Raw genomic sequence first — 23313 nt, 5'->3', positions numbered from 1 at the left:
CTGAATTTTGTGTCTGGCATCCTTCTCTTTCCCTAGGCAGGAGCCCTGCTTCATGTGTACACAGATGGCTCTGTGCTGCTGACCCACGGGGGGACTGAGATGGGCCAAGGCCTTCATACCAAAATGGTCCAGGTGAGCAGCCCTCTCTGGCACCGTGGTGTCTGCTGTGAGGGGAAGTCGTGTGAGAAATTGAGCAGCGGGACCTACCAGAGCAGAAGCAGGCCTGGGGTCTGGGTGGCCCTGTTGCTGATGCCCATGTAGCCTTGGGCAAGTCTTTTCCCCCACTTGAACTCAAGTTTCCTCATCTGTGCAAAGGATTTGACCGGGTGACCCTTGAGGACATTGCTATTACCAACATTCTCAGCATGTGAGGTGGGCATGCTGTGTGTGTAAAGGTCATGAGTTTCCCACACTCCAAAAGACTCCTCGGAGTGGAGCCAGGACGATGAGCTGGATTAGACTCAGCACATCTGCTTGGTGCATGGAGACTGGCCAGATTGGATCTTGTGAAAAGTCAGTGTTAGTTTAAAAAGGCACTGTTTGTCAGTTTGTAATTTTTTTTATCCAACCAAACCACTCCATCAAGTGCTCCTTCAAATTCAGCCAGGTGTGAGGACATCCCAGTCAATGGGATTAGAGCTTACAAAATTGTTTTCTTGCCTGGAACAGTGAATGTGAATCCTGCCCTGGGGAGAAGGCAGCCAAGCCCCATGATAGCTCCTTCCCTAGAGGGCAATGTCTTCTCTTTTTGCAGGTGGCCAGCAGAGCTCTGAAAATCCCCACCTCTAAGATTTATATCAGCGAGACAAGCACTAACACTGTGCCCAACACCTCTCCCACGGCTGCCTCTGCCAGCGCTGACCTCAATGGACAGGCCATCTATGTAAGAAGCCTTTGGGAGCCCACAGAGCAGAGGGCCAGCCTAGGGCTGTGGGCCTGGAGAGTCTCACTGGGTGGGAGCTAGAAGGGTTCCTTGCAGGCTCTTTGGCTCTGGCCAGGCCTCTGGCTCCCTTATCCAGGAGGATGCTGTTTCTCCAAGTCTCAAGCTAAAAGAGAGGCCTGAGAATCGTAATCACTGCCCTCAAAACCAGGAAGGATGAGTACAGGATGGGGAGATGAGGATGCTGAGGGAAAACAGAGGCTTCTGGAAATTCACCCTGGTGCCGGAACTGGCCGCAGGACAATGGACTAAAGCTGAAATTTGGTTATAGAATCAGGTTGGCCCCACTTGCTCCTCTCCCATATGGGGGATGTACTTGAACAAGGAGTTTGAGGGAAGAAGACACCTCCCTGGGGATCCCTCGAACATTTCACCCTCCGTCAGCCTAAGAATTGGGTCACAAAGCACTCTCCAAGCAGCAACTAGTGGTGGCCCTGTTGGCCAGGTCCTGTGGATTCCACCCTGGGCCTCATCATTCTGGAGTGGGTGGCAAGGCTGTTTGAATAGCACCCTGAGCACAGCATTACTTGGAGGTAACCTTTCTGGGGCCCTTCAGTTTTGCCTGGGTACAGAATACAGAGGAGTGATGTGTCTGGGATGTGGGGGGTGTTTATTTTAGGCAGCTTGTCAGACCATCCTGAAAAGGCTGGAACCCTACAAGAAGAAGAATCCCAGTGGCTCCTGGGAAGACTGGGTAAGTCTGAGCTGATCCAAGTCACTTTTGCAAAGGAGAGGAAAATTGACAGCAGGGCCTCCATTCCGACCCCAAACAAGCAATAGGAGACAATGATCTAGTCAGAACAGCAGAGACAAGTTGAGGTGATTTGTGTGATTTTAGAGGACAAGTAAATGCTCATGCTGGCTGGGCTTCTTTCTGTATAGCTTTCATCCCTGAGGGAGGCCATTTGAAGGACGTTTTTGATCCAGGATCTTGACAGCCTTGTGGGGATCAGGGTTTTCGCTGCCTGAAACTGAAAGGGTGGGTGCCTGCTGAACACGACTCATTGGGTAGTCTAGGCTCACCGGAGTGGCTTCCATGCCCTGCTTGTCCCAGATGAGCCTGGTTTCCCTCAAATCTCCATCTCTTGAGTCTGGGTCCACTGAGATTCCCTCTGTGAGAATGTGGGGAGAAATATCACCCAAGAATTTCTATCATTCCTGTGATTTGGGGAATGACAGAACCAGCACCTATAATACGAATGAGCCCAATTCTCTGACTTCTAGAGCAGTGGCATGAATGTCAGAAACCTCAGAGGGAAGCTACAAGGGAGTCCCTCGCAGGTGGGAGGCTGTGGCTCCTCCAGGAGGTGGAAACATCAGTGGGCAGCTCCGCACTGTTCCTCAGTACTGGAGTGCTAGAGCTGGGCAGAAGAGTAACACACCAAATGTGACCGCTCATAAACCAGCTCACTGCAAATCTTCCTCAGTGCTAGAGCTGGGCAGAAGAGCAACACACCAAATGTGACCACGCATAAACCAGCTCACTGCAAATCTTCCTCAGTGCTAGAGCTGGGCAGAAGAGTAACACACCAAATGTGACCGTGCATAAACCAGCTCACTGCAAATCTTCCTCAGTGCTAGCGCTGGGCAGAAGAGCAACATACAAATGTGACCGCACATAAACCAGCTCACTGCAAATCTTCCTCAGTGCTAGAGCTGGGCAGAAGAGTAACACACCAAATGTGACCACGCATAAACCAGCTCACTGCAAATCTTCCTCAGTGCTAGAGCTGGGCAGAAGAGCAACATACAAATGTGACCACGCATAAACCAGCTCACTGCAAATCTTCCTCAGTGCTAGAGCTGGGCAGAAGAGCAACACACCAAATGTGACCACGCATAAACCAGCTCACTGCAAATCTTCCTCAGTGCTAGAGCTGGGCAGAAGAGCAACACACCAAATGTGACCGCGCATAAACCAGCTCACTGCAAATCTTCCTCAGTGCTAGAGCTGGGCAGAAGAGTAACACACCAAATGTGACCGCGCATAAACCAGCTCACTGCAAATCTTCCTCAGGGCTAGAGCTGGGCAGAAGAGCAACATACAAATGTGACCGCGCATAAACCAGCTCACTGCAAATCTTCCTCAGGGCTAGAGCTGGGCAGAAGAGCAACATACAAATGTGACCACGCATAAACCAGCTCACTGCAAATCTTCCTCCGTGCTAGAGCTGGGCAGAAGAGCAACACACCAAATGTGACCACGCATAAACCAGCTCACTGCAAATCTTCCTCAGTGCTAGCACTGAGCAGAAGAGTAACACACCAAATGTGACCACGCATAAACCAGCTCACTGCAAATCTTCCTCAGTGCTAGCGCTGGGCAGAAGAGCAACATACAAATGTGACCGCGCATAAACCAGCTCACTGCAAATCTTCCTCAGTGCTAGCGCTGGGCAGAAGAGTAACATACAAATGTGACCGCGCATAAACCAGCTCACTGCAAATCTTCCTCAGTGCTAGAGCTGGGCAGAAGAGTAACACACCAAATGTGACCACGCATAAACCAGCTCACTGCAAATCTTCCTCAGTGCTAGCGCTGGGCAGAAGAGCAACATACAAATGTGACCGCGCATAAACCAGCTCACTGCAAATCTTCCTCAGTGCTAGAGCTGGGCAGAAGAGTAACACACCAAATGTGACCACGCATAAACCAGCTCACTGCAAATCTTCCTCAGGGCTAGAGCTGGGCAGAAGAGCAACATACAAATGTGACCGCGCATAAACCAGCTCACTGCAAATCTTCCTCAGTGCTAGAGCTGGGCAGAAGAGTAACACACCAAATGTGACCACGCATAAACCAGCTCACTGCAAATCTTCCTCAGGGCTAGAGCTGGGCAGAAGAGCAACATACAAATGTGACCGCGCATAAACCAGCTCACTGCAAATCTTCCTCAGTGCTAGAGCTGGGCAGAAGAGCAACACACCAAATGTGACCGCGCATAAACCAGCTCACTGCAAATCTTCCTCCGTGCTAGAACTGGGCAGAAGAGCAACACACCAAATGTGACCGCGCATAAACCAGCTCACTGCAAATCTTCCTCAGGGCTAGAGCTGGGCAGAAGAGCAACACACCAAATGTGACCACGCATAAACCAGCTCACTGCAAATCTTCCTCAGGGCTAGAGCTGGGCAGAAGAGCAACATACAAATGTGACCGCGCATAAACCAGCTCACTGCAAATCTTCCTCAGTGCTAGAGCTGGGCAGAAGAGCAACACACCAAATGTGACCGCGCATAAACCAGCTCACTGCAAATCTTCCTCAGTGCTAGCGCTGGGCAGAAGAGCAACATACAAATGTGACCGCGCATAAACCAGCTCACTGCAAATCTTCCTCAGTGCTAGAGCTGGGCAGAAGAGCAACACACCAAATGTGACCGCGCATAAACCAGCTCACTGCAAATCTTCCTCAGTGCTAGAGCTGGGCAGAAGAGCAACACACCAAATGTGACCGCGCATAAACCAGCTCACTGCAAATCTTCCTCAGTGCTAGAGCTGGGCAGAAGAGCAACATACAAATGTGACCGCGCATAAACCAGCTCACTGCAAATCTTCCTCAGTGCTAGAACTGGGCAGAAGAGCAACACACCAAATGTGACCGCACATAAACCAACTCACTGCAAATCTTCCTCAGTAGATTCAAAGAAAACACGGTGTTTTTCTCAAACTCACTCATCTTACTATGCCTCCTGTGACCTCTTCATACCACATGTACCGATAGCACATGAACGTAGCTTGATTTTGGTAGTTGGGTTTTCACATGGATTTAGCAGGCAGTTAAAACATTTTTAACGACAGTCCTGACAACAGTGCTCTAGCATCTGACCTGTGGATCTGAGCTTTGTCTTCAACCACCAGCCATGTAGACCAGCGTGCCTTGTAAATAGATAACCCCAATAAATGAGCCACAGTCAACAACACATACATACACATGCATGCACACACACACACACACAAGCATGCATGCACACTCACACACATGCATGCACACAGTATGTTAAATGACTAGTGCAGATTTTAGGCCGAAGTCTTTATCTCTAAGCCTTAGTTTTATCTGTAAAATGAGGCTAATAATAGTATAGGTTTTCTAGGTTTGTAGTGAATATAAGTGCGATAATGTAGGCAAAGTGCTAAAGAGTGTCTGTGACATAGAAAAGAGCTTGGTGGCTGCTAATGATGAGAACATAAATTATATCAAGCGCAACTTAAATCTGAGTGTGTGCTAGTGTTTGGGGATACCAAAAAAAGCACATTATATAGTCAAAGGAATAGAATGGAGGGATAGTTTGATCAACAGGAAAGCGTATGTAAAAGCACAAGGTAAACATGTTAAAGATCACATGAGCATTATAGCAAGATGCTTTTACAATGGCCAAGTAGGGGAGTCTGAAGAGGCAACTTCAAGTAGTTGTTGAGGGAAGAAAAGGATTTGCTCATTTATAGAAGAGGAACCACATTAATAAAGGTGCAGAGGCATGGGACATGGAAGAACTGAGAGAGATTTAGCTCTTGAATGTGGCTGGGGTGGCCATGGTGTGCTACAAAAGGCCAGAGAGACTGTGATTCTTAGTGTCAGGCATTTGCTCTATAGGTAATAGGGGCCATGAAAAGCTCTAGAGTAGGGGAGTGACATGCATGGTGTGGTATGTTAAGATGGCCACTCGGCTGGGCTGGGGAGGCGACTTGAGACAGGAAGATCAGTTAAGAGATGACTACAGTGTTCCAGGCTTCAGATAATGAGGACCTGGTGCAGGTGGTGCCAGGGAGAATGTGAGAAGGTATGGAAGTGGGAGTCACTCGTAAAATGAGTTGATTGGCTGCCAGCGGAGGTGAGCTCGTGAAAGCTTAGTGCCGGCTCAGGGTTTCTGAAAACGTCACTTTCCCTTCCTGATGGCCATCTCCTCTCCTCAGGTCACAGCTGCCTACATGGACACAGTGAGCTTGTCTGCCACTGGGTTTTATAAGTAAGTATGGTGCTGTCCTTGCCCAGCTCATAGTGTGATGTCATCCTAAGCTCACTGGTCCCTTCCAGCACCGAATCCTGCCAGGCTGTGGTCAGGAGAGAGCAGCTCCACTGAAACTTTTATCTCTTCAATGGACTTTCAGCAATTTCAGTCTAAAGATGCTCCAAAATACATGAATGGCCACGCCACGCTGTGTGCCAAGAAGTGAAAGCACCAGCTGTGTGTCAGAAGACCTGACTTCTAGTTCTGGCCTCAGGGTGCACCGTTTCACCTGAGGAAGTCAGTGGTCCTGCTGAACCTGTTCCCGTTTCCTCATTTATGATATATTGGGGCCAGTCACCTAACCTTTCCTCCCTCAGTGTTCTCCTGCAGAAACGAGGGTGTCTGGTGTTGAGTTAGGCATTGCCATTAGCCATGAATGCTTCTCTGTACTGTGTGTGGGATACTTTTTATACAGTGAGAGGAGGATTTAGAGCACATGGTCCTGTTACAAAATGCAGCATACAGTGGAACCTTATTAATACAGGGAGATTTTTCAAGAGAGTGTATGTCTTTTGCAACTTTAAATGCAGGAGCAGCATGAATAGCTAGAGACCCTGCCCATCTGACTTAGCAGTTGTAAAAAGATATGATGGTGTTGACTGTCAGTCATCATGTTTTATCCATCTCTGGGAAGTTTAGGACCTTTTCTTTCACAGATCAATATATTTGGAAAATAATTCAATGTTTCTTTAAAATATCTTGTCTGAATGTATGAATATATATATGCAAGATATATATGCATAAACATTTGTTTGCATAAAACATTTGTTTGCCATATTTATATGAATATATATGAACATATGTATGCTCATATGAACATGTTCATATGTTCATATATATTAGGCATATATATGTTTATGTATCTATAAGGCATATATATTTATACATATATAAGGTATATATATGGTATATATATAAAGTATATATATAAGGTATATATGTGTGTAAACATATATACCCACAAAACATTTTTATGCCATATATATGAACATACATATGGCTAATATATATATATGTGTATAGATATTACACTGAATATATGTTTATACATATATATGCCTTATATATATGTATAAAACATTTCTTTGCCATATATATGCATAAACATATATATTCAGTATAATATCTATACATATATTAGCCATATATAAGTTATATATAATGCTTTCTAGGCTATTGATATCTGACCTACACATACATAAACACATTTTCTTATAAATTTCTATTATATTTCTGGAGTTCACGAAACGAAGGTTTTATAAAGGTGAACCCAGATGAGCATGGTGAAGGCAGAGGTCAAAGACATTGGTGGTGGTTTCTTTTGGGAGAAGCCTTTTCCCTCAGCCTCATACTGATTTTGTTTTTGTGCAGATCTGGTCGTATCAGCTCATGTTATTCCTATGTAGTGTATAGAATAACATAGAGTCAGTGTACCATACACTGTAGGTGTGTGAATATACATGCACAAATGCATAGATACACACTTATATTTATATGACTCATGCAAAAGTGGAGTTGTATAAGGTACTTCAGATTGAAAATTTAAAAAATATATAAGGGAGCATTTGTTTCTATTAGTGTCATTTCCCTCAAATCATTTGTTGAACTTTCAAAGGGACCAGCAGGTGGGAAGTGGCTGCTTAAAGGTGCACCCAGGTTAGCAGAGATACTGATCTTGTTAGCTTTCACCTTGAGAAGGTGAGCAGGTGGACTTGTGTGAACAGTCTGAGAGCCACCACAGGCAGAACCTTCTGTCCTGAAGACCTTGGATTCTAATTCAGTACATCTTTGGAGTGTGACTTTCATGTCCTTTGTGAGCCCAGACAGACCTGTCACCTCTGTTTCTACTGTGCGGAGGCCAACATGGTATAAACACTGCAAGGCTGTACAGAATGAGGACAGAACGGCTGTTGGCAAAATGGGGGAGAGCCCAGAGACACAATACTCTGGATTCCCTGGGTTTCATTAACAGGTTCAAATTGCTCAAAACACATGGACATTTTTGGAAAACAGCTGAATAAAAAAACTTGTAGGGTTTAAAGATTTTGCAGGTCAAGCTGTGTGTGCATAGGGAAGGGGATGTGTTCATGTTAATACACACGCAGTATCTTCTCTTTTCTCTCCGAGGACACCCAATCTGGGCTACAGCTTTGAGACTAACTCAGGGAACCCCTTCCACTACTTCACCTATGGGGTGGCTTGCTCTGAAGTAGAAATTGACTGCTTAACAGGAGATCATAAGGTAAGAAGTCTGCAAGACTTTTGTACTTAGTGGAAAAGAGAAGAGAAACAACTGAGTTGTAGTACCAAGAGCTGATAGAGAGGAACTTTCTGGTTGGAAAAATAATGCCTTATGTTAAGGACAGGAAAACATCCTATAAAGGGCCACAGAGTATTTTAGGTTTTGTGGGCCACACAGTCTCTGCCTCAGCTATTGAACTCTACCACTGAAGTGTGACAGCAGCCATAGACAGTTTGTAAACAGATAAGTGTGACCATGTTCCAATAAAATATGATCTATAGACGCTGAAATTTGAATTTGAATGGAATTTTATATAATTTTTACTTGTCACAAAATATTCTTTCTTTTATTTTTATAGCTATTTAATAATGTTAGCCTACAGGCCCCACAAAAACAGGGGCGAGTTGGATTTTGCCCATGGAACATAGTATATTGACTCTTTTGTACATGATCTACCCAGACTCAGATTCAAAACCCCAGGTTTCTGGGACACTGTCTGACTACCCACATATGAATGTGTGTGCAGTTACTGAGAGATCATTGCATCTCCCCAACCTCTGCCAAGCTGCTGCATACTCAGACTTCAGCAGAGATCTGGTAGGAACATTAACGTTTCTGCCTGAGCATACCCAGGGCTTTCTGCTTGGAAATGTACTCCGGTTAGCACTTGTAGTCTGAGGGTAACTGTGACTCGCCTGTCATATTCCAAACATCTTTTTCTTCTCTAACTGCTTGTATTTTGCTGTCTACTCTAGAACCTCTGCACAGATATTGTCATGGATGTTGGCTCCAGTCTAAACCCAGCCATTGATATTGGACAGGTGAGGCTCAGGGAACCATGTTGGTGACAGTCTCGGACAAATGCGCCCCAGTCTCCACGTTGTCTGAGGTTGCCTTCAAATAGGCTGAAACATGGAAACTAGGGAGTACCCCCAAAAGTAGAATTCAGCTTGGTGATCATTCAACCAACTCTCAAGGCAGAAAGCAGATTTATGTGAGTTAACTTGGGAAGGGCACTCACAATGCAAAGAACAAGCTGAGGAATGGGGAAACATGGCATGCACATGTGGACATGCGCACACTCCCAATTTGAGAGCAAGCACAGTGTAGAATGGAGATTGAGTTTGGGATCAATGCCCAGACGGTGGGGCCTGAGGTCAGAAGAGTTTATTGTCTTCTCATTCCTCTTCTACCCAGGACAGTTTTGTACCCCAGGAAGTAGTTGCTGCTGAACATGGAGTGGTGAAAGGCCCTGGGAGCAAAACATAAAGGCTTAACCAGAAGTAGTAAAGGGAGGTCCCAGAGAAAATCACTTTAGGAGAATATGGAATTATTGGGAATAATAAGTGAAATAAGGATGGATCCTGTGGCTCACACCTGCAATCTTAGCACTTTGGGAGGCTGAGGTGGGTGGATCACCTGAGGTCAGGAGTTCAAGACCAGCCTGGACAACATGGTGAAACTCCATCTCTACAAAAAATACAAAAATTAGCTGATGTGGTGGCGGGTGCCTATAATCCCAGCTACTTGGGAGGCTGAGGTAGGAGAATTGCTGGAACCTGGGAGGCAGAGGTTGCAGTGAGCAGAGATCACACCACTGCACTCCAGCCTGGGGCGATAGAGCAAGACTCAGTCTCAAAAAATAAAACAAAATAAAGAACAGGTGAAATGGGAGAAAACAGAGGAGAAATCAAGAATTTCAGATTGAGCATCTGATAGAAAATACAAATTGTACTTCTCACGAATGGACAATTACTGAATATACAAAAATCTGGCTGTTAGTCAATCTGTTCATTAATCCATTGAACAACCATTTATGGTCCCCTGCTGTGCCTAGACACCGAGCCAGGCACCGCAGACCCAAAGGTGATTGCCAGCTGGTTTCTCTTCTGAATGCTCACTGAGGCTGCATGTCACTCTTCTAAACAGGGGGCTGGGAGAGCTGATGTGTGGGCCCATCTAGCATGGCAGTTATCCTAGAAGAGATCTGTAAGCTGAGCTGCAGTGGGGACACTTTCTCCCAGAGACAGGCAGGGGTGGGCATTCACAATGGAGGTAAGTCTCAAAGAATCTACTATCAAATACATCCTCCTGCGAGCTTGCTTCTTAGCTTAGGCTCACCGTTTCCCTAGTAGCAAAGTGGCAGGAACATCTCCATCTGCACTGTGGCAGGTTTCAGTGGGAAACACGCCCAGAAGCGTGACCTTCGGTGTTAATGTCTTTGCTCTGCCTGAGCCAAAGCCTGGCAGAAGTCCAGAAAGGTTACTCCAGGGCTGGGGCAGGAGCCAGGTAAGAAGTAGAGGGCCGTTTTAGCTACATTCCAGGCTGCACTACAGGTGGGGCTTTGTGTCCTTTGTGGCAAGTGGTATTTGTCCTTAGGGAAGAGGGAGACGGGGTAACTGTTTTCTCCATCCATCCTGCAGGTGGAAGGGGCATTTGTCCAGGGCCTTGGCCTCTTCACCCTAGAGGAGCTACACTACTCCCCCGCAGGGAGCCTGCACACCCGTGGCCCTAGCACCTACAAGATCCCTGCATTTGGCAGCATCCCCATTGAGTTCAGGGTGTCCCTGCTCCGAGACTGCCCCAACAAAAAGGCCATCTATGCATCCAAGGTACCGTTGCTCTGGCTCTGTGCTGCCTTCTGATCTGCCCTGGGGGAGGCCCCAGTGGGCAAGGAGAGGCCTCAGTGACCCATCTGGTGGGCCTTCAAAGGGCATATCTTGAGGAGGGAAGATGGTTTGACACTGACCTCGGTAGGGGCAGTGGGAAAGTTGGGCAGTCCTGCTTGAGAACAGTTGAGTTGGGTTGAGGACAGCACCTTAGTGTGGTCTGAAGCCTGCTTCTTTGGGTGAATTTAGAGGGATTCCTTCATCAAACCTGGTCATTCAAATCCTGGTCCACACCCGTATCTCAGGAGTACATCACTGGTGCTTGATCCTAGGAGATGATGTTACAGGTACGGCATTGCTGTAGTCCAGTGAGAATCAGCACATTCACTGCAGATGGGGTAGCACCTTTATACACACCCTTTTACCTCCTTCAGTTGCCAATACTCGACCTTAAGACAATCAGGCTGGTTGCGGTGGCTCACGCACTTTGGGAGGCCAAGGTGGGTGGACTGCCTGAGCTCAGGAGTTCGAGCTCAGCCTGGGCAACATGGCAAAACCCCATCTCTACTAAAAATAAAAAAAGTTAGCTGGGCATCGTGGGTCATACCTGTAATCTCAGCTACTCAGGAGGCTGAGGCACAAGAATCTTTTGAACCTGGGAGGCAGAGGTTGCAGAGCTGAGAGCATAACACTGCACCCTAGCCTGGGCAACAGAGTGAGACACTGTCTCAAAAAAAAAAAACTTGGTCAGATACCTGGAGGATTGTGAATAACTGTCTTATATTACTTCCTATCTCTAATAAGTATGAAGAAATGGTTGAAAATTGGCTTAGCTCATGGATATAGTCCTAGGTTGAAGAAGGAGGGCAGCTAACCACTGGTAACCAAAGAAACAGCCATTTGCTCCTCTCGTGGACTTTACTGTAGGGGGCAGGGGAAGCTGGGACATATTGTGACCCTTGCCATTGACTGTCCTACTTTACCATGCTTGGGAATTACTGGGGCTCATGATAAAAATGCCCCTGTCTGGGCCCCACGCCCAGGCATTTTGCTCCAATAGGTGTGGCTTAGGGCCCTACAACATACATTTTTAGCAAGTATTCTTAGTGATTCTGATATAAGTGGTTTCTGATCTATACTTTGCAGGGAGAAAAACCAACCTATGCTAGAAGGTGTTTTAATTATTGTTCATTATTATGCCCATAATTACTGGGGATGCTGTAAATATGACTGTGGGTGCCAATAAATGTTGATATTAGAGTTGCAGGTAGACTATTCCCCTCAGCTAGTGACTGTGAGGAAAATGTTAAAACTTACATCAGATTTTGTGGTCTGTAAAATACAATTATTGAGTATAACTTTACATGGTACATTATATTTGCATGGTGTCGTTAGAGAAAATTACATGATAAGCGTTCAAAGAAATATGCCCATAAGGTTCAGCCATGTACTAGTTAGATTGTTCTCAGCCCCTGATCAATTCTGACTGTGCCTTCCTGCCATATTTAGTGTGGCCTGGTCAATGCTTTCCTGGTGCCACCAGCCCTCCTGGTGCAGAACTCACTGCCTGGCCTCCTAGGTCCACATGGTGATGATGTGGAGGTTGGGCCGCCTGCCTGAGCCCCAGCCCTGTGCCCTGTCTGTGTTCAGGCTGTTGGAGAGCCACCCCTATTCCTGGCTGCTTCCATCTTCTTTGCCATCAAAGATGCCATCCGTGCAGCTCGAGCACAGCGCACAGGTAATAACACGAAGGAACTCTTCCGGCTAGACAGCCCTGCCACCCCGGAGAAGATCCGCAACGCATGCGTGGACAAGTTCACCACCCTGGTATGATGCCCCTCAAGCTTCCACTCAGCCCAGGGATAGGCTGGCGAACCACAGGGAAGGTCCTGCACAGAGGACACGTGGTGGGCTCTCTCTTAACTGGGCAGCCTTGCATCAGTGGCCACCCTTCACTGTGCGCGGTACGAAGCACACACTCGAACGTGCGAGAGAATTATGAAAAACCTCCTTAAAGCTGTAGCCTGTAGCTGAGCCTCCTTCTTAGAGATGGGAGGAATGCGTGGTGCACAGTCATAACTCACAGATTTTGTTATTTTCTATCTAGATAAGGGTGATGGATGCAACTCCAGAGAGCCTAATCTTTAGTGTCAGTTGCTAGCATTTTAAAAATTGATGTTAAGGACATTGTATGAATATTGGGGGGATGGAGGGAAAAAGAGGAAACAATTAATTAGATCAACCACATTTATCCTGTGATTATTGTGTACTGTTCTGATGCTGGAGACACACGGGTGTCCTTGAGGACTTTGCAAAGTTGGGAAACCAGATGACTGCATTATAGGGTGATTGCTTACTGTCTTGAAGGTGTATGTGGCGGAAAGTAGTAGAAGAATTCCATAGTCATTGGAATCACTTTAAGAAGCATCTATGTGATGCTTGTAGTTAGCAATGCCTGGCAAAAGAAGACTTTACTGGGACGATGCTTCCACTGTGGGGATCTTGGAACCAGCTTACCCTCTGAGTGCTGCTGAAGTGGGCTCTGCACCATGGCTTTAAAGTTCTGTGGAGTTAGCAGGGCTGGGTTATTCCTGATACTCAGGTTGGGCATCCTCTTTTTAAAATTCAAAAAGCCTTTTGGATTTAGAGGTAAAGTGGGTACACATGGTCCCGAGTGGGGAGGGTACAGGAAAGCCCCAGGGGCAGGCAAATCTCCAGACTTCAGCACAGCAGATGAAGGAGGCATGTGGGTCCCCAAGAGCTTTAGCTATGGAGTGAAAACTACACAGACCGTGTGACACTCTCAGGCAGTGAAGATGCCCATAGCTGTGCAGCAACCTACCCACAGCCCAGAACCTTCCCACCATGGCTCCCAGTGCTGACAATCACCCAAACACCATTTCTTTGAGAGGACTGGGGCTGCATGGCTCCCAATAAGCTCCCACAGGTGATAAGGTGAGCTCTTTGCAAACAGCCTGACACAGATCTCCATCGTTTTAGTAACCTCTCTGTGGTCCCAGACCTAAAACAAAGATGCTTTTCTATATTACAATATACCAGCAATTTAAAAATTCTTGCTATGCATTTGCATGAGCAGCTGATTCTATGAACTTTTTAAGGATGGTGAGTTTTCAAAAGGGATCACATCTGTATTGTTCATCACCATACTTCCAAAGCCTACTAGAATGCCTGCCACATGGAAAGTGCTCAATGAAAATAAATGAGTGACTAGGAAATTAAGGAGTCCTGCCCTGGGGCATTCTCCACAGCTGGGCCTGCAGAGTGGTGATTGGCCTTGGGATGGTGGTTGGCAGTGGTGGGAGGTGATGTAGGCAAGAGAGTGGAGGAAGCATGATCAGCAGACCCTGGCAATGAGAACACTGTCATTCCTTCCTAGTGTGTCACTGGTGTACCAGAAAACTGCAAACCCTGGTCTGTGAGGGTCTGAAGACAGAGTCCCCAGCAGAGTCTTCTTGTGCTGCATTTGGGCTTCCATGGAGCAGGAGAAACACACGACAGAACATGGATCTATAAAAGTCACAGAATGACAGAGCTGTGATGCATCAGGACGGAATTTGTAAGACAAGCGAATGCATTGGAAGATTTTGATCAAAAATGTAATTTGCAAACATAATGAGAAACAAATTCAAAACTCTTAGGCCTAAATGGTGAATATGCAATTAGGACCATTTTCTGTCTTTTTTAATCATGTACTTGGAATAGGGTCAGGAAGGGTTTGTCCTATTCCCCACTTAGTGGACAGCCTGTATAACCTCAAGTTCTGATGGTGTCTGTCCTTTGAAGAGGATTCCCACAAACCTCTAGTAGCTTAAACCAAAGTTACTTTAAATCGTGTGCCTTCCTCTGAAAGCCTTGCCTTCAAACCAATGAACAGCAAAGCATAACCTTGAATCTATACTCAAATTTTACAATGAGGCAGTGGGGCAAGATTAAAACCTCTAACCATCTTTGAATCACTAAAATAAAGAATGAAACAAATTCAAGGTTAATTGTGTCCAGCTTTGTTAATCTGCATAAAGCAAGATTACTCTACAACACAAAAATCCAACCAACTCAATTTTGAGCACCTACAATGTTCTAGATTTCTTTCCCTTCCTCTTTGAGCATTTACAAAAAAGGAGTATGTTTAATCTTTACATTTGAAGCCAAAGTAATTTCCACCTGGAAATGATGCTATCAGGCCTGGCAGGGTGGCTCACACCTGTAATCGCAGCAATTTGGGAGGCTGAGATAGGAGAATTGCTTGAGCCCAGCAGTTTGAGACCAGCCTGAGCAACAGAGAGATCCTGTCTTAATTTTTTTTTTTTTTTAGCTAGTTGGTCTTTGTAGTGCATACCTAGTAGTCCCAACTACTTGGGAGGTTGAGGTGGAGAGATCATTTGAGCTCAGGAGGTGGAGGCTGCCAAGAGCTGTGATTCCACCACTGCACTCCTGCCTGAGTGACTGAGCAATATCTTGCCTCTGAAGAAAAAGAAAGAAAAAAAGAAATGCTGCTATCAAAGTCAAGATCAACCAGAGGTAGAAGAGCCAAGAAGCCTGGGTCCTCATTCCAGCTCTGTCTCTTCTCTCTCCACTTTGTGACCTTGGACTGTCATTTCCCCTTCCTGTGATAGGGGTTGCAGTAAAGGCTTGTCTCACATCTTCTGCTCTAAAAGCCTATAAATATGTGACCTGAAAACTCCAGTTACATAAGGGATCTGCAGCTATCTCAGGCTTGGTTTTCTTACTATCATATGATACCTGGTCTAATGAACTCTGCTTAGATTGCTTCCAGTTTCCGAGGTTGGTAAAGAGAACAGAAGAACAAACGTCTCTTTTATTACTCCAACAGGTGATTTAATCCCTACATAGGGCTGGGTGGATGATGCGTCACTGTCGTATGCCTTCTCTGAATAAATCCAACCTTCAGTCAGACAGAATCTGTAGTTCTGTCTATGGAGGGAGAATAATAGAAATGATATAGTTGGACTGGCACTTGATGCCACTAATAAATAAAACTGTCAGCTGGTTGGCATGTGAAAAATGCTTATTATCATCACACCAAATGCTAGTATCTTCAGTATCTTGGCCAGCCTTCATTTCTTGAAAACATGCACACACACACGCACATGTGCATGTGCGTGCGCACACACACACACTCACACTCACACACTTTCTTACAAAATTCCCTTCTCCAGAGTATGTATCCCAGATATGCTCACTGTTTTATAACACGGTCAAGGTAGAAGAGCTTTACAAACTACCAGTATTTACACTGAGATCCAGGTCTCCAGGTCAATTTCAGATGATTTTCAGGGATGTTTTGGGGCAGGACCTGAGACCTGTCACTTGTTATTAGTGAAGCTGTTGGGGCTAAGCAATGACTCAGAATTCACTTCTGTGCTTAGGTACCAAGGTGAGAGTAGAGAGGTCATGAAAATCCAACAAGCAAGTGCTTTGTGAGCTAGAAATCACTGTGCTCTTCAGAGGCATCGTCCGCCTCAGACACTTTGCCTTGCCCTATTGTCTTAGTCTTAAAATTCCTTGATTCTATACTGTGAGACGCCTTGGTCTTTCTGGTGTTGCACAAGGAATGCAGGCAACACTGCCTGCAGTATGGCCTGGAACCTGCAGAGGGCAGCAGAAGATTGAACAAGAGGCATATTCTCCAGATGGCCCAGCAGGATCGCATCTGTTAACCACTAGGTACTGATTTAGGATCCCTTCGAAGACCAGATGTCCTCCAAGCCTTCTCCAAGAGCTGAATTCAAAGCTGACTTAGGGTTTTAGACAAACAAAAGTCTCAAAGGAGCTCTCCAAAGACATGGGTCAGCTGTGGGAGGGAGTCTGCGCTCCAGATGAATGGCTAGCAGGGGGAAGGCAATTCTTATTTTTGGAGTATCTGCAACTTGCCAGGGGAGAAAGTAAATGCTTTATCTACTGGCTCTCATTTAATCCTCCTCCTCCCAGTGGTTTTACAAGGTAGGTCCTTTAATCCGTATAACCACATGAAGGAGTGGTCCTACCCCTGCCATGCTGAGGGCTTACTCAGAGACATTTACTCCTAAGTGCCCACCACAACGAGTGGGCAGCTCCCTGGCAGGCCAGGAAGCCTGGTGTGTAGTGGGAGTCGCCTGCCTGTCAGAGGGGACACTTGCTAGCCAGGCTCATGGAGACGGATGGAGGCACCAGAATGCCCACCATTTCATTTATAGGCATGGTAAGGATTATTCTGTCGGCACAGCCAAGCTGCTGCGCTATCATCAGGACAGCTGATGAGCCTCCCTCTACTCCTGAGCTAGGTGGCCAGGAGGCTGGGACAGGAGGCAGGACAGAGGTTGTAGGAGGAACTCTGGGCAGGGGATAAGGACGGAAATAGTCTTAGCTGATTGATTTATGTCTGGGAACATCCCTGGACCCATGATATTTTTATCTTTTGTGGAGGGGGAACCTGGAAACCTGTCCATTTGCTGCCTGTTTTGGATTGTGGGACAAGACGATTCATGACATGCAGCTTCCTTAAATTGGTGAAGCATGAGGTCACCCTGGTGCCCCCCAGGCCCAGGAGCCTGCCCTTTTGTTTTGTTTCTATCCTGAAGTGGGGGAGTACATGTTCCTAAGGCAGGAGACAAATCCTGTGACAATCTTGTCACCTGAAACAAAGCAACCCATTGGTGGAAGTGGAAATGTCAGGCACTGCCCAAAGGGATTCTGGCGTCATTTCTGTCCTTGAACTGCCCTGCTCTGGTGTGTACAACCCTCCCCACCCCCTCACCAGCATCCCAGAGCTGGAAAGTCCATCAGGCTCAACCTCTGTATTTTAGAGAGGAGAAACATAAGCTCACAGAGAGAAACTGACTTATCCAGGGTCCTGCGGTCCTTTAGTGGCACAGTCAGACTTAGGCTGCCTGGTTCCCGGTCCAGGCTTTTTAAAACTAAACCATATATCCATTAGTCAACTGAGCCTTCTATTGGGAAACCTGTGGGTCAGGGAGCTGGGGTATATGATAGAAATCTAGTTATACAGGATGGGAAGAAGACAGAGTGAGCTTGAGCCCAAGATATGCCTGTATACCTATATATGCCTATCTGCCAGTGCTTCTGTGACAGGATGCTAAAACGGGATTCTTTCCTCAGCCCCACAGATGGGAAACAAAACAGTGAGTGCAAAACATCCCCTCATTTCAAAGAGAGATGCTGAATCTAAATCATCTATGCAAGACTTGCAAAGAGATGGCTGGAAGCTGATTTTGCCACCATTGACTCATCATCTACCTCAAGAGTATAAAAGATTGAAGTACAGAGTTTGAGAGATTGGGAAGAGAGGTTTTCCTTGGAGCTAGCAAGCCATGCATTCTCCCTGCAAAACAGAGTGTGTGTGTGTGTGTGTGTGTGTGTGTGTGCAAGAAAAGGGGGGTCTCATGGTAAATGACATCTGCTTGGAACACTGTGGTTGGATTAGACTGAGGCATCAAGGCAGTGAGAGGAAGGGGATGAGAGCCACAGGGCAGGGATACCAGTATGGTCACACTGGAGGGAGCCACCACCCGGGAGGACTTCCTGGAGGGTGTGATGGAACCCCAACAAAGGGACCATCTGATGCCCTAGGTTCAAAATAGCCTCAGGCCGGCTTGCTCTAGTGTGGCCCAGGAGGAGCACCCAAACATCCTTGCCCAGCTGTCTCCACAAGCCTTTCTCAGAAGTGCAGAAGGTGAAGTCACTCTCTTTTGTTATTCATGCTGTTTAGTTTTTCTGACAATGACAACAACCAGCATTTGTATAGCAATTTAAAAGATGCTCCCCCTTGCAATGCTTTCTGCAATTCTTTCAATAAACCTACGAGGTATGTATTATAATCATATCCACTTTACAAACAGGGAGACTGAGGCTCAGGGTAGAAGTTGATGGTGCAGACGAGAGCACTAGCCGTGAAATCAACTGATGTGTTTCAGTCTTTGTCTCCCATTTAACTGCTGTGTGATCTTGGGCAAATTGTTTCAATCTTTATACTTCTACTTCCTTGTCTGGGACTGAGATAACGGTGGTTCTCTCATGGGGTTGTGGAGACGATGGCATCAGAAAATGCAGGTAAGGCACAAAACCCAGTGCCTGGCAAGAAGCTTCTTCTCTTATAAAGTGAGTGCCTGAGCAGTGTCAACTAATAAGAAAACCAACACTGAAAAGCAGCAAACAAAACAGAAGGTGTTTTAATTGAGGTCTTGGGAATTGTGGTGAGCAACCAGCTAAATTGTGTACCATCCAGGTGAGGTTGGGCAGGGGCTTATAAAGGTTACTATACGTTTATGTATCTGAGAGGTTTTAGCAGAGTCTTTCATTGCTGATGGCTGGTCACAGCTTAGGATGTCTCTGATGATCGATCCAGTTTGGCATAGCTGTTTCTCCAGGAGGTTAACGATCAGGTACAGCAGAAACAGTTTAGATCAAATACAGCTGGTTTTACAATTTGGCCCAGTTTAATAGGTCAGATTCCATCTGGGCGTGTACGTGACTGGGGTCCAACTCCTCATGCTTTCCTGGCTCTCAATACTTCTGACATAACCATCTCCATTTGGATTTTTTTTCTGACAGCAGTGACTTAAGCCTAAGCCTCCAGATTCCAAAGTTTCAGCTCTTTGAATGGGGTGGTGCTGGCTCTTAATTTTTTGCATTACACACTTCAGTTGGCTTCTAGCCCTGGAGAAAACACACACACACACACACACCCATCACACCCATCTTTCTACCCGTTCACTCTCTTCCATCCCTCCATCTCGGTCTCAGAATCCAGGGGAAAGGACATACCTGGCTCATTGTCAGTAGAAAAGCACCTGCCTTAGGAATCAGACTCCCTGCATCTCTTTCCAAATCCAGAACAGCCACTTCAGGGTGGGAGGCAACTCCAGAAGGGTAGGGGGTTGGGAGGCATTGTTAATAATGACCCAAAGGTCATTTCCTCCACACCCCAGAGAGTCCTGATGGTTGTTAAATGATAAGCCTTTTCCAGGGTACAGAATGTATGGGGTCTTGGACCCTTTCTCCGTCTTCCTGAGAGCCATCGGTCTTAGGAAAAACCAAGTGGAAGTATTATTTATCCTCTTGGAGGTGGGCCAAGGGCTTTCTGCCAGGACCCTATGTACTTTATAGGACCTTGTGGATTGGTGACAATAGTCCCGTAGTGATTCTGGAGTAGTGTGGAGCTCTCGGCTCTCCTATGCACTACTTTAATCTGGCAACACTGGGAGATGTGGCTGTTGGTAATTTGTGGCCTTCAGCTGATGAGGAGGTTGGCTTGCAAGGCACTTGGTATTCATGTTCCTAAGTCCCAAAATCAGGTTTTCTCCTTCCTCAACTACATCTGCCATGTGCTTGTTTATAAAGGCCAGATGAGGCCAGGTGGTGGCTCACACCTGTAGTCCCAGCACTTTGGGAGACCGATAGAGGTGGATTACCTGAGGTCAGGAGTTCGAGACCAGCCTAGCTAACATGATGAATCCTGTCTCTACTAAAAATTCAAAAATTAGTTGGGGCTTGTGGCAGGTGCCTGTAACCCCAGCTACTCAGGAGGTTGAGGCAGGAGAATCTCTTGAACCCGGGAGAAGAAGGTTGCAGTGAGCTGAGATCACGCCATTGCACTCCAGCCTGGGTGACAAGAGCAAAACTCCATCTTAAAAAAAAAAAAAAAAAAAAAAAAGGCCAGATGCTGGGCTAAGCTAGGGGCTCAAGTAGAAAGAGCAAGGGCTGCCAGCAAACACTCCACTCGGATTCAGTATTTTAAAAAGTTCTCTTCTCTTGGGAACATTGCTCACTCTCTGAGCCTCGGTTTCCTCATTTATAAGTGGAGAAGTGTAAGACCTGTTGTTAGTGTGGTGAAGTTAAATGAGATAGTCAGTGAAGCACACCCAGCACAGCCTGGGCAACAGAGCAACACCTCGTCTCTAAAAAAAATTTTTTTAATTAGCCACATTTGGTGGCGTGCACCTGTAGTTCTAGCTACTCGGGAAGCTTAGGTGGGAGGACTTATTGAGCCCACGTGTTTGAGGCTGCAGTGCACCTCAAATCGCACCACTTCACTTCAGCTTGGGTAACAGAGAGAGACTGTCTCAAAAGGAAGAAAGAAAAGAAAATGAAGACACCCAGCACAGCATCTGACACCTGTTGTTAGGTGCTCAATAAATGTCAATCCCCTGCTGTTCCAAGATTCTCCAAGCCTATGTACAATAATTTTGTAAATTTAGCTTCCAAATATGTTTATACTGTGAACTTGTAGTAGACACTATTACAAATACTTTTCTTTGGTTGGGAGTTACTAGTTCTCTAAATGTTGGCTGCTGACATTTCACATCTGCCTATTATGTTGAGAATCGCCCTCAACTAAAACAGAAGCCCCCTCACCTGGGAGTTTATGCCACCTTTTAAGGCTTTGCTTCTTGGGAACCACCCTATGACAGGTTAGATGCCATTTTCTACTTGCATAATTTACAAACACATCACATTCTTGCCTCCCTAATTTCTAGGTGTTGTGTAACTGGGAATCCTCACTCTGCTGTAATGTAATATGTGGCCGGGAATTCCCAATCTATTGGGAGCTGAGACCCAGTGTAATGAGGTCAAGTGTGTGTGCTTGGTTGACCTTGACAACACCTTCAGTTTCTCCTGATCCTCAATCATTTTCCATAGTCACTTGTCCCAATCTTACAGTAGATAAAATCCCCTTGCCAAAGCATTGTCAACTCCCTCTATTGCTCCATCAAATGCTTCTCTTTTCGTGAGACAGCAATTGAGTAGCCATACACGTGACCTGAGCTGTCTGCCTGGCCATTGTTGGCTCTTCAAAGCTCTGAGAAAACTATGTGTATTGCTCAAATGATACAACTGAGGCATAACATTTTAGAGCTGAAAGGAACAATCCCAAGGGGGAATAGCCCAGTGGTCCTCAACTGGGGATGATTTTGCCTTTAGGGATCGTTCAATGTCTGGAAATCTCTTTGGTTGCAGCAACTCGGGGAGGGGTGGTGGATCCTGGAATCAGGCAGTTAGAGTGCAGGGATGCTGTGAAACATCTTATGTTGCACAGAGCAGCCCACTGCAACAACGAGTTATTCAGCCCCAAATGTCAGTAGAACAGAGGTGGAGAAAGCTCTGTTTATCTAAGTGCAGGTTACCAGGATACTACCTGGATGGTGGGGAGGAGGTAACTGAGGATTCTAGAGGCGGCTGTGGCTGAATTAAAAACCGAGAATCCTGAGCTATTCTTTCTGCTGATCTTGTTTTTCATTAAGATAACATCAGTCCTTTGTAGTAAGTGTGTGATAGCAATCTCACTCCAAAGTAGAAATTTCCTAGTGCAAGAATACACCACAAAATTCTTTTTTTTTTTTTATTTTTTATTGGATTATAGGTTTTGGGGTACATGAGCAGAGCATGCAAGACAGTTGCGTAGGTACACACATGGCAGTGTGCTTTCTTTTCTTCTCCCCTTCACCCACATTTGGCATTTCTCCCCAGGCTATCCCTCCCCACCTCCCCCTCCCACTGGCCCTCCCCTTTTCCCCCCAATAGACCCCAGTGTTTAGTACTCCCCTTTCTGTGTCCATGTGTTCTCATTTTTCATCACCCACCTATGAGTGAGAATATGCGGTGTTTCATTTTCTGTTCTTGTGTCAGTTTGCTGAGGATGATGTTCTCCAGATTCATCCATGTCCCTACAAATGACACAAACTCATCATTTCTGATTGCTGCATAATATTCCATGGTGTATTTTTTTATTTTTATTTTTATTTTTTGAGACGCAGTTGTTACCCAGACTGGACTGCAATGGCACGATCTCAGCTCACCGCAACCTCCGCCTTCTGGGTTCAAGCAATTCTCCTGCTTCAGCCTCCCGAGTAGCTGGGATTACAGGCATTCACCACCATGCCCAACTAATTTTTGTATTTTTAGTAGAGACGGAGTTTCACCATGTTGACCAGGATGGTCTTGATCTCTTGACCTCGTGATCCACCCGCCTCGGCCTCCCAAAGTGCTGGGATTACAGGCACGGTGCCTGGCCCAAAATTCTTATTTCTAAACGGACACTCATATGATTTCCATTGCAGCATAGTGAATGAACCTCCCTGCAAAAGAATCATAAATGATGACACTTAACTTTGATATTTGCTTCTAATCCCTTATCAGACCACATAATTATGTGTTTTGTTTGAACTATAGTTCCTTAAAATCCTTCTATGTATTGGGAACATTACACCCAAGAGTGGACTATCTGGTTTGTTAGTCATATTTCAAATGTGTTTATAATGAGGGACACTTGTGAATTTGTTTCTTCCTTATGGAGAGTCTATTTTTTGCCTCCTTTAAAAACTTTTTTCTTAAATAAAAACAAAGATTTCTGGATGAATCAAACATAAGTAATGTAGAGAAAGATAAAATCCACATGTATATTTCCCACCTGGTACTTAAAAATGTTTGTTTGCCCACATTTTTTCCCATGTTAAAAGATTCATGTTATAAGTACAGTT

The 23313-nt window shown here is 45.9% G+C and overlaps 1 protein-coding gene across 2 annotated transcripts in view; it reads left to right on the top strand.

Moving 5' to 3' along the window:
* The window catches only part of XDH (xanthine dehydrogenase), an 82236-nt gene extending 67428 nt beyond the window's left edge, over positions 1-14808 (top strand). For both annotated transcript variants that reach the window (XM_002757891.6, XM_054245080.2), the window contains 9 exons: positions 37-132; positions 755-883; positions 1560-1634; positions 5853-5905; positions 8075-8189; positions 8945-9010; positions 10613-10801; positions 12449-12625; positions 14196-14808. In XM_002757891.6, coding sequence (XP_002757937.3) covers positions 37-132; positions 755-883; positions 1560-1634; positions 5853-5905; positions 8075-8189; positions 8945-9010; positions 10613-10801; positions 12449-12625; positions 14196-14246 — 951 coding nt within the window. In that variant the 3' untranslated portion in view covers positions 14247-14808. The remainder of the gene's footprint in view (positions 1-36; positions 133-754; positions 884-1559; positions 1635-5852; positions 5906-8074; positions 8190-8944; positions 9011-10612; positions 10802-12448; positions 12626-14195) is intronic.
* Positions 14809-23313: the final 8505 nt, after the last annotated feature.

The sequence above is a fragment of the Callithrix jacchus genome, chromosome 14 (assembly GCF_049354715.1).
Source record: "Callithrix jacchus isolate 240 chromosome 14, calJac240_pri, whole genome shotgun sequence".
Lineage (NCBI taxonomy): Eukaryota > Metazoa > Chordata > Mammalia > Primates > Cebidae > Callithrix > Callithrix jacchus.
Note: the sequence above shows the minus strand (reverse complement) of the source record. Positions and strands in the feature narration are given on the sequence as shown.